This window comes from Stegodyphus dumicola, chromosome 10, assembly GCF_044657685.1.
Source record: "Stegodyphus dumicola isolate Sdum_Otavi_A_Nest chromosome 10, ASM4465768v1".
NCBI lineage: Eukaryota > Metazoa > Arthropoda > Arachnida > Araneae > Eresidae > Stegodyphus > Stegodyphus dumicola.
Window position 1 is genome coordinate 20,121,460 of NC_140777.1, and position 12,028 is coordinate 20,133,487.

A 12,028-nucleotide genomic window follows, 5' to 3' on the forward strand; every position below is an offset into this window, starting at 1 on the left:
ACTTTTGACTGTATATGCTTTAGTTGTCCATCAACTTGCTTTCTCATATTTAATTTGGCTAGTGGCAATGCATTTCTTTTAAATAACTTGTTTGCTAAAGTTGGGTGACAAATATATTGCGATTTGCAACAGACTTCTTTTATACCCCCGAGCTAAATGATTACATTTGAAAAATAAATATTATCTTTGCATAATGGCAACAAAAAGCTTTACGGATGACCGGAAACACACGTCCTTATTTATGTTTTATTATTGATTTAGCTAAAATGACAGTGCAATTACTGCTAATTTCATTAACATACAAGTAATCCAACCTCATTATTGCTGTTTTATATGCTTATATATTTTCTGTAAAAATGCGTTTCTTTGCGTTTCTAAAAGCGGGCTGTAAACATAAATGTTTTCGAAACACAGCTTTAATCTGTTAACTGAAAGTTACATTTAGGATCATTTTAGAATAGCTAACTTTGACAAATGTTGCTCATTTTCGCAATATCATTTGTAATGATATTAATTTGTAATGATTAAAATGCAACATGAGTTTGGCAGAAATTTTGAATAACTTTATCAATTTTGTGGGTTGTTAGACCTAGTTTCCTGTTCTTCAGGAAAGGGGGGAAATATTCTGCAGAATTCCCCCACCCCCTGCTTCTGGAATAGAAAAATTCCTTGAAAACATGTATTCCAAATTAAGGTTGCTTTTTTTGGCTAATTTTAAATTGGTATGTTCTCTTGCAACGAACAAGGAATGCACTCTGATTATGAAGTTTAGCAGTATAAGATTGGCATAATATAAGATGTAATATGAGCAGTTCATAAGCAAACTTTTAAATTTCCCATTTAAAATTCTCTGAAAGTACTTACTGATGCCTATATTTATATTAATATTAAATTAGTTAAATTCCGTTGCTGTTTTTAAGGGTATTTTTTCTTTCTTGTTTAATGTTCTCAAAATAACCAAGCACAGACCTAATCACATTAAGTTGCACTTACTATATTATGTGATTCTACCATTTACAAAAAGAAAAAAAAAACTATTATTGAATTTTATGGAATTAAATTTAGTATTAATATCTATTTCAGTTAATTGTGCATGCTGCTCCTTCAAGAAAATCCCTCCTTCATCTTCTTGCTGGGGAAAACTCTACAGCTACTGAGAGTGATGTGATAAAAGAGACTGAAGATTTCCTTCAGGGTCTTGGCAATAACATTGATGCTATCAATGACTTGTATAGAGCAAATAACTTAGATAATACAGATAAAGTTTAAAAATTATTTTTGCACTTATTTTACACAAGTTATCAATCTTGTTATACATCGAAATTTGATTTCATGATGCACTCACTTGTACTGTATCATTATTTTGTTAGATAAAATATGTCTGTTTATTAAAAAATGATTCAGTTTATTTTTTGTGTAATTTTCACACTTTATTGAAAATCATTTTTATTAGAAAAATTAGTTAAAACATTATAAATGATTAAAATGCCATACAATATTAATTTGTTTTCACATTAGGGATTATTTATTATATGTTTTCACTAAGTTTGTTTTTTAGTGAAATTGTATAAACTTTGCATTCTGGTAAAAAGAAACTGGGGGAAAGACGAAACAATGCGATTTTCTTTATCAATCCCTCAATGTATGTTTTATTATTAGAAGCACAATTCAAAATAATACTTTTTTATTGAAAACATTTAAAATTTGAGTATGTCTTTATTAATTAGTTTTGAAAATTTATGAAAATGTTTAATGGGTCTTTGAGCAGTATACATCTGTGTTTTAGTAGTATCAATTTTTAAATCCCTTCCGTGAAGGATTAAAAGTGAAAATCAGTTGAAGGTAAAAATATTACTGTTATGGGATACTTGAAAATTTGCAGAAATAAAATCTATTTATGAAATTTTGTAAAATACATGCTATCAAGTTACGTACTCACTTTAGAATTTTTGAAATATTTTAATTTCTTACATAATAAATAAATCTTATAAACGTTTTTGAAATATCCCGGAGTGATGATGCTTATGATATTGGTGATAAATTCTTCATTCAGTTGATTTGTTCTCTGTAATTTCAGGTTTCTTTGATTATGTGCTTAATTTTTGTTCGTAGAAAGTATGAAATCAGATTACATAAGTACACCAGTATAACAAAATGAAAATGCAGCAATGAGATAGTAGCCTTAGGATAGATGTGCAACAAATTTACACCACTCTCCTTATAAAATTATTAATGTCACATTAATATATTCAAAAATACCCATTTGTAAGCAAAAATGACAAATGAAACTAAAAATTCTTTTGCCAATCTGAGCTAAAGCTTTTCATTTCAGATGCACAAATGATATTTAGTTTGCCAATTTTTCAAATATTAAAGAATTCATTTGTCCGTGATAATCACCAATTGTAGAGTTCGCTTTATAAATTAAGCTAGTATTGGGAATGAAACCCATCTCACCACCAGCACATAAAATTATTAAGCGGCGAGAGGCATTCCCTGTTTTTAAAATCCCACTGACTTCATTTGATTGCCAGCATTTTCCAAATGTTAAATTGCTGTCCACCCATATTTCATCTATGTAAATTAGCAGATGGGATTCTTCTCTGTAATGTTTAATATTCCTCAAACACATTGTTCTCGACAAAACAATGCCAGGTCTTTCTAGTAAAAACCTTCTTTTACTCCAGGACTTTTTCCATATGAAACCAATTTTTTGGCAAATCTTTCTCAGCATTTCTCTTTACCAACGAAAATTGATTATATCCAAATCAAAATTATCTAAGCCTGTACTTACAGCAGTTTCTCCTCAGTGCTTAAATTCCGACGGAACCAGGCTCTGGTACTTCTCAATTTTTAAGATAAATTACAATTCTAGCTGGAGTGCACCAGAGCGATGAGCTCCGGTACTTCGTCTTATAAAACTGAGCCACAATTTCAAGGGGAAAAAAATTTAGAATTCCTAACGTTTCAGTTTAACAATAAGCAGACTTTGCAGTACTCTATTCCCCTAGAAATGCAAACTCATGAGAGCATGAGACGTTCAAGTAAAAGTCCCCTCACTCACATACGGAAACCTTTCCTTTTAAAAAGGGCAATAAATTTGGGGGAGTTTGTTTAGAAATGCGTAAATTTTTCAACATGCCATCGTATCTAGTATATTGTTATCGATGGTTACAGTCAGTTATCCTTGCAGGAAGGAAAATGTGCGTTAAATAACAGCAAGTACAATAAGAGTGAAATACTGAGATAAACTGCTCAAGCATGTCCTATACATCGTCTTCCCACAGAGAGCAGCGAAACAAATGGTGGTCAGACGGTGCAAGGTCCGGGCTATACGGTGGATGCAACAAAACGTCCCAACCAAGTTGGTTCAATTTGATGATGGTTCAGTTGTGTTACAGTGTTACTGATATATTACATCTCACTCAGAAAATAAAAAAGCCTGAATACTCACAATCACATTTGAACTCCATCTTAGAATTTAATTTGCTAGAAAAGGTGAATATTTGCCAACAACCAGACAATGCATTTCGCTCAAATATAAAGACACATTCTAAGAAAAAATATTGATTGCATTCTATTTTACGGTGCATCTGAGCTTACACTTCGAAGACATGATGAAAGCGAGGATTCATTAAATCTGTGAGTTTTCAGAGGTCATATCAACTTCTCAGCAGAGTTTCTTTCATCTCTTAAAAACCATGTCACTACTGCGATTCTTTTTAAAAGAACATGAAATGAAATTCGGAATAATTTGTTATACTACATGCTCATTGTTTGTCCGAACTACATAAAAAAATGAGACCTCGAAAACAAGTTTTGTTTCACTAATAGCAGATGAAACTACTGATGTGTCATCCATTTCCCAATAGGTTGTCGTTTTCTGATACGTTTTAAGTAATGACAACCAGCTGAGAGAATCTGGAAATTCACGAATCCACTTGGGCATGATTCAAAATCTATAAATGAATTTATCCAAGCACATCTGGAAAAAATAATAGACAAACCCGAGAAATTAATATCGCAAAGCTATGACAATGAAAGCGTGGTTCAAGCTTTTATTTAACGTACTTGCAAGAAAATGCATAACTTGTGCATTGCTACTCACATCAGCTCAGTTTTATTGTTGGACAAGCAACTAGTCTGAATCAACAAGTTCGAGTATTTTTTCCCAGCCTGAATGATCGTACTTGACTTGATATTACTAACTTTATCATTAATACTTTTTACAGAAATGCTATTTAGGTGAAACTGTTCAGCTACTAGACTGAATATTAACAGTTGAGCCATCAATACAATGTCAGGGAACAGCTGATTTAATGCATGAAAAAATAAGAGTCAACATCGAAACAAGCTGTAGCAATAAATGAAGCACGGGGGGGGGGCTATTCACCGTTTATTAGAAGACTCGGAATACGTGGTTTGGTTTACAGTGTTTCACAGTATTATGCCCCATGTCAATATGTTATACAGCCACTTTCATAAAACACTAAGTGTTGCATCACTCATTATAAAAGCAAGTAAACATCTTCCACCAATCGATAGAGAAGGGCAGGAAGAGAGTACACACAGTGATAAAGGAGATTATGTGAATATATGAAACTTTAAGAAAAAAAAGGAAAAGAGAAAATATTGATATGAATGAAACTGTAACAGCGCTAAAGATATATATATATATATAATATATGATGTCGTCACGAATTAAGTAAAACAGAGATTTTGTTTTATTTCTCACTATTCTGCTGTTGCTTTCTTTAAAGCTTCAAAATTCTAGGAGCACTAGAGAACGTTTCTAACATTGATTCTTGACCAATCAACTGATGTTTATTCCATTTTACAGCAGGATTGTTTGAAAACTGAAATAGGAGAAATTTACGGAAGATTAGCATTAGATTCGTTTTATATTTTCTGTCTTCAGTTAAAGCCCAAATGAACGCTTGTTGAAAGCCCTAGAAGGGGCCGTCTGTTTATTTATTTTGAGCTGGAATAAAGGGTAATTTAACCCTCCTTTGGACTTGTTACTTTGAAGAACTCAGCGAATAGTCGCTATATAATTCTTTAGTATTATATCTTACGAGGAAACCTAACTTAGCTAGGTCATTACAAGGTTCACAAAACAAATTGCGATAATTAAATATGCAGATACGATGTAATTTATAAGTTAAAATACATTTGAGTTTTCTCAAGCTATAGGTAAACAATGCAACTAAATGGAAACAACTTCTCACAGGTAAAAAATTTGTAACATTTTATTTCTTTGGAATGTAATAAAACAATAATATTGCTTACAATATATCTTGGAGCATTGATTACAAAATAGTCAAGTACGATTTTTAGTACAAAGGGGCGATTTGCTTAGAATGACTATTAATTTCGTTTTGAAATTTTGCGTCGTTTCACTGTTCAAATTGTTGTCACCAAATATTATCGCCTTGTACTGTATTTAAAGAAATTAAATTATGAAGAATATGTATGAATGTATGCATGTTTCTCGCATTGTGATAAAACAACGGTACCTGGAGCCATCAAAATTTGAATAATGTAATCTTCCATAGAATATGGGCATGTGGAAGCCCTAATTTCAAATTGAAATTTATTTTATTATCGATTTCATATTTTGTAAATCTTTAACGAATTTTTTGATTAACAAACTAAATGATTTCAAAGCGAGCAATGGCAACATTGTACCATGGGGAAGGGACATTTTTATCTCCAGCGCGCGAGACTCTGTATCGGAAATTCGAAAGAAATGCTCATTTTAAAATTATTTTGCGATTTTGGTGTTGAACAGAATTTTATGGTTTAATGAATGAAGACCATCGTATTTTATAAATAAAGGTAACACACAAAATGTTAAAAAAACGCCCCTTCAGATTTTTTTTTTTTTTTTTTTTTTTTGTAAATTAAATTTTATTTTTAATTTACAAAAGATTTTAGAAATATGAATGGTGCCATTAGTCTCCGAAAATTTATTGCAAAAAACAACTTACAGACTATGTTTTTGGAGACCTACAAACTGTTGCTAATTATTGTTACTATTCCAATGAGCACTGCTGAAGCTGAGAGATGCTTCTCAACTCTAAAACTAGTTAAGACAATTTTAGGAAGCACTTTGAACCAGGGCACACGAAACTCTCTAAGCTCTAATCAAGCTCTGAACTGAAAAAAGCACGATAAATGACATATCTAATTTAAATGAAAACATTATTGATTTGTTTGCCTCAAGAAAAAAAAAAGGGGGGGGAGTGAGACAAGTGGATTTAATTTAAAAAAAAAAAAAAAAAAAAAAATCTGAAAGGTTTCAGATTTTAAATTACGTCTGAAGGGGCGTTTTTTTAACATGTTGTGTGTTACCTTTATTTATAAAATACCATGGTCTTCGTTCATTAAACCCTAAAATTCTGTTCAACACCAAAATCGCAAAATAATTTTAAAATGAGCATATCTTTCGAATTTCCGATACAGAGTCTCGCGCGCTGGAGATAAAAATGTCCCTCCCCCACGGTACAATGTTGCTTTGAAATCATTTAGTTTGTTAATCAAAAAATTCGTTGAAGATTTACAAAATATGAAATCGATAATAAAATAAATTTCAATTTGAAATTAGGGCTTCCACATGCCCATATTCTATGGAAGATTACATTATTCAAATTTTGATGGCTCCAGGTACCGTTGTTTTATCACAATGCGAGAAACATTCATACATATTCTTCATTATTTAATTTCTTTAAATACAGTACAAGGCGATAATATTTGGTGACAACAATTTGAACAGTGAAACGACGCAAAATTTCAAAACGAAATTAATAGTCCTTCTAAGCAAATCGCCCCTTTGTACTAAAAATCGTACTTGACTATTTTGTAATCAATGCTCCAAGATATATTGTAAGCAATATTATTGTTTTATTACATTCCAAAGAAATAAAATGTTACAAATTTTTTACCTGTGAGAAGTTGTTTCCATTTAGTTGCATTGTTTACCTATAACTTGAGAAAACTCAAATGTATTTTAACTTATAAATTACATCGTATCTGCATATTTAATTATCGCAATTTGTTTTGTGAACCTTGTAATGGTCTAGCTAAGTTAGGTTTCCTCGTAAGATATAATACTAAAGAATTATATAGCGACTATTCGCTGAGTTCTTCAAAGTAACAGCCCACCAGCGGCCGAGCGGTAAAGTCGCTGAACACTGGTAGTTCGGTCCGAGGTTCGAATCCCGCGAACGGGCTGGCTGCATGGGCGTTTTCGTGGTTTTCCCCATGTGTAACGTGTATACGAGCCAGTTTCCCTTAGAAAGTCCTCCACGAAAGGCATCCCTCCCCTTAGGCAGATAGCCCTCGTGTGCTTTACCATAATTAAATACACCTACACCTACACCTTCAAAGTAACAAGTCCAAAGAAGGGTTAAATTACCCTTTATTCCAGCTCAAAATAAATAAACAGACGGCCCCTTCTAGGGCTTACAACAAGCGTTCATTTGGGCTTTAACTGAAGACAGAAAATATAAAACGAATCTAATGCTAATTAAAATTAATCAGTCGAAGCTGCACAGAATCAACTAGCAGAGTTCGCTCTTATTTAAAATCACTGGATTATACTAGCAAGGACGTGGCAGTACGGCCGTATAACAGTGATCTAAAACTAGCAACAATGTGGCCGGAAGGGTGAAGGCGCTTTCCTACTGAAGCGACTCAGACTTCAGCTTAAATACTCATTGCTAAATCATTGCATAATCCTGAAAACTCAATTCTGGCAGGAAAACATAGGTGGGAAATGAGAATGTATACGAAAGGCTTGTTCCAAAATAAAAATTAAAGTAAACCCTAGCTACCTCCATGTAAATAATCCGCAACCGCAGTGAGTTAAGGAACATCGAGACAGAACCGTGGATAAGTGGAAGATAGTTGCCCCGTCGAAAAAATCACAATTTCTCATTCATTACGTCGATGGTCGTGTCAGGGTGCTTCGTCTGCCAAGCGAAAAGTTGCTCCCCCTCCTGTTCACAAGTCATCATGGAGGTAGGAAGTATGATGGAGTCGCCCTAAACAAGTTTCTCCGTACCCTGCTCTGAAGCACCGGCGATCCCTACGTGGTGACCAAAACATTGGGTCATTTACCATTGAGTTTTATGGGATTTGACGCGCTCGGGTGTAAATATTTTGTAATTACGTCGCAAATATACATATAAATGTATATATTTTCTTTTTCTACAATACTTCAGAGTCCTAAGTATGTGAAAACAACATATTTTTAAACAACATTTCATTCTGAACGGAATTAAATGCTATACTTTTCACAGGACAGTTTTCTCAGAATGGTTTAATTTGAATGAAATATTTTCACAAGTTTTCGTTAATTACATTAGAAAAAAAAATTAAGGTAATTCGATTTCATTCGGTTAAGGTACAAAAATTAAGATCAAAGTTTATTGTATTATTAATATTAAAATTATGCATTATTTCTTTTCTATTTATAGAGCTTCTTCTTAAAATACTTTCTTAAATATGACATGATTTTTGGCTTCTTTTAAATCGAAAAATGTGAGTCAATTTATAATTAATGTTCTATTCGGTTCATTTTAAATTAGAGAATTATTAGGAAAATAGTATTTGATTTTCTCTGAACATTTCTGAAAAGGAATAAAATAAGTTTTTTTTTTTTTTTTTTTTTTTTAAAGTATTATTTAAAACTTGTAACTGAGTTATTATAAAATGTAAAGGGAATAATTCTTTTAATTATACTTATCAGATTTTTTTTTAACCCTTCATTTCAACAATACATATTCCAAAACTCTTTATTACTTTCTTAAGTGCGCATCTCACAGCATTTGCTTTACAATACCTTTTAACAGATTGCTTTCCAATACGAACAATTCTTGCTTAAATAGTTTTATAACGTATTTGTCAACAGGATTTCAATTTATCTTTACAATTCAATATTAAGGTTATTCCTTTCCTCCCTTTCCTACCTCCATGCAAGTCATGCACAGGTTGGTGGTAGCAATATGATGCTTTGGGGGACGTTCTCACGAGCGGCTCTGGGGCACTTAGTTGTGATAGAACAGAGCATGAAAGCTGCAGCCTATTTAAACATAATTGCGGATCAGCTGCACCTTTACGAGTGTCTGTCTTCCCAACTGGAAATGAAGGCTTCCAGCAGAGCAACACCCCAAGTCACAAGGCTTGAAACGTGTTGGAGTAGTTCGAGAAGCTTAAGCAGTTAATGTTCTGTCCACACAACTCGCCGGATTTTAAACTGGTAGAACACGTTTTGGATGTCAAGGAGCGGCCATTATGTCGAACACCATTATGTCGAAATATCTCGACTTTACATGACCGCTGCTTAGACATTTGGTACCACCTGTCTCCAGTCATCTACCAAGAACTTGTGACTGTCAAAGCGAATTGCAGCTGTTTTGCAGGGCAAAGGTAGCGCAACGCGTTATTGAGTAGATGGTCATAATGTTTTTACTCTTCGGTGTATGTCAATTGAATATAATTTTTATAAAAAGGAGGTTTCTCATTGCACGACTTTTCTCGAAATCCCAAGTTAAGCACATATGAAATCATTTTTAGTCCAAAGGGATTTGAATCCCGAAGGACTATTAGTTTCGTTTTGGCATTTTGCGTCAGATTCATAAATGTCGGTTCACTTTTCAAACTGTTGCCACAAAATGTTAGAGTTCTGCATTATATTTGAAGAAATTAAATAATGAAAAATCTGCATAAATGTATGTATATTTCTCGTATTGTGATAAAACAACGGTACATAGAGTCATCGAATTTTGAATAACGTAATCCTCCAACGAATATGAGCATGTGGAAGACCAAATTTGAAATTTGAAATTTGTTTTATGATCGATTTCCTATTTTTTAAAACTTTGACGAATTTTTGATTAACAAACTCAAGGATTTCAAAGCGAGCAATGGCAACGTTGTGCAGAAAAAACATTCTTATCTCCAGCGCGTGAGTCTCTGTATCGGAAATTCTAAAGATATGCTCGTTTTAAAACTACACTCATGTCCAAAATTATCTTTACATACCCAAAAAATGATGATATTCAATGAAATATCGAATCAATGTGATCCGTATTTGCAGGGAATGTGTGAAAACCAAGCCTAATTAGCATTATTCAATCAAAAGTAATCAAACGGTTTGTGATATGCAAATCTAGGCGTTACGTCATCCAAGGGTGAATCAAGCGCTTTGCACAAACTGAATATTTGAGTGAATTTCTGCAACATAGCGTTTGATTTCAGTGTGTAGGGACTCAAAGCGGTTTGTTATGGCTTCGAAGTATCATTTGGAAGAATCTGTAAAGTGGCGAATTATCGGCCGTTTAGAAGCAGGGCAGTCAATCATGGAAACAGCCACATGTCTGAATATTTCAAGACAGACAGTCTCTAAGCTATGGAAACAGTTTCAAAATGATGGAAGTGTTGTAAGGAGGCCTGGACAAGGTCGGAAACGAATGACAACTGCTTCTGAAGATCGGCATCTGGCATTAACTGCCCGTCGTAACAGAAAGGCTACTGCTCGCCAGTTAAGTTCAGAGCTTGCAGCCGCCACTGGAACTGTTGCATCACGGCAAACAATATACAGAAGGCTTAATGAAAAAGGCCTTTATGCCAGAAGGCCAAGGGTATGTGTTTTACTGTCTTCACAGAAAAAGAGGGATCGCTTTAATTGGTGTAAAGAACATCAGAACTGGACTGAACATCAATGGTCCCATGTTCTCTTTACTGATGAGTCGCGGTTTAGTTTAACTGGTGATTCTAAACGTGTTTACATCTGGAGGGAGTCAGGAACACGAAATGATCCCTCGAACATTGTGGGAACGTGACCGTTTCGGTAGTGGAGGTGTGATGGTATGGGGTGGAATAATGATCGATGGACGTACGCCCCTACACGTGTTCAGCAGCGGATCTGTGACAGGCCAGATATATCGGTATGAGGTCTTAGATCCTTATGTAAGACTTTTCAGGGGTGCATATGGACCTGACTTTTTATTTATGGATGATAATGCCCGTCCACATCGAGCAAACCTCGTTGATGAATTCCTTGAGAGTGAAGACATTAAGCGAATACTTTGGCCACCAAACTCTCCTGACCTTAACCCGATAGAGAACTTATGGGACTACCTTGGAAGAGCAATTGCACGTATACATCCTCCTCCTAGAGATGGAAATGTTCTGAAGACGGCATTGCTGGAAGAGTGGAGATTAATTTCCCAAACTGTGGTTAACAATGTTATTTCCAGCCTTAAAACACGTTGTGATATGTGTGTACAAGTCAGGGAAGATCATATTCCATATTAAATTCGTAAGACTTAATTCTTTTTCTGAATCATTTCTTTTTTTCTTAACTCTCTTTGTCACACTTTATTACCATTTTTATTGTTTCATGCTACAATTTTATATCATATGAGGTGATCTTCAATTTTTTCTTTTGCATTTATGTGTTATCATGTTATGTATGATTCCACGAAAATTCATTAAATTATAAGTCATAGTCTCTGAGAAATCCGTGAATTTATGCATGTAAACATAATTTAGGACATGAGTGTATTTTGCGATATTGCTGTTGCACTGGATCTTATGGTTTAAGTGCGAGGAACATGATATTTAATAAAGAAAGGTAACACACAAAATGTTAAAAAACGCCCCTTTGGACGTAATTTAAAATCTGAAACATTTCAGATTTTTTTTTAGTCCAAAGGGATTTGAATCCCGAAGGACTATTAGTTTCGTTTTGGCATTTTGCGTCAGATTCATAAATGTCGGTTCACTTTTCAAACTGTTGCCACAAAATGTTAGAGTTCTGCATTATATTTGAAGAAATTAAATAATGAAAAATCTGCATAAATGTATGTATATTTCTCGTATTGTGATAAAACAACGGTACATAGAGTCATCGAATTTTGAATAACGTAATCCTCCAACGAATATGAGCATGTGGAAGACCAAATTTGAAATTTGAAATTTGTTTTATGATCGATTTCCTATTTTTTAAAACTTTGACGAA

The 12,028-nt window shown here is 33.7% G+C and overlaps 1 protein-coding gene across 1 annotated transcript in view; it reads left to right on the plus strand.

Annotated features, from left to right (window-relative positions):
* Positions 1–1,399, plus strand: part of LOC118204169 (glycolipid transfer protein) — a 143,589-nt gene extending 142,190 nt beyond the window's left edge. Inside the window, exon 5 of the mRNA XM_085824706.1 lies at positions 1,084–1,399. Within this exon, the coding sequence (XP_085680832.1) occupies positions 1,084–1,269 (186 nt within the window). The 3' untranslated portion in view covers positions 1,270–1,399. The remainder of the gene's footprint in view (positions 1–1,083) is intronic.
* The last annotated feature ends 10,629 nt before the right edge of the window (positions 1,400–12,028 follow it).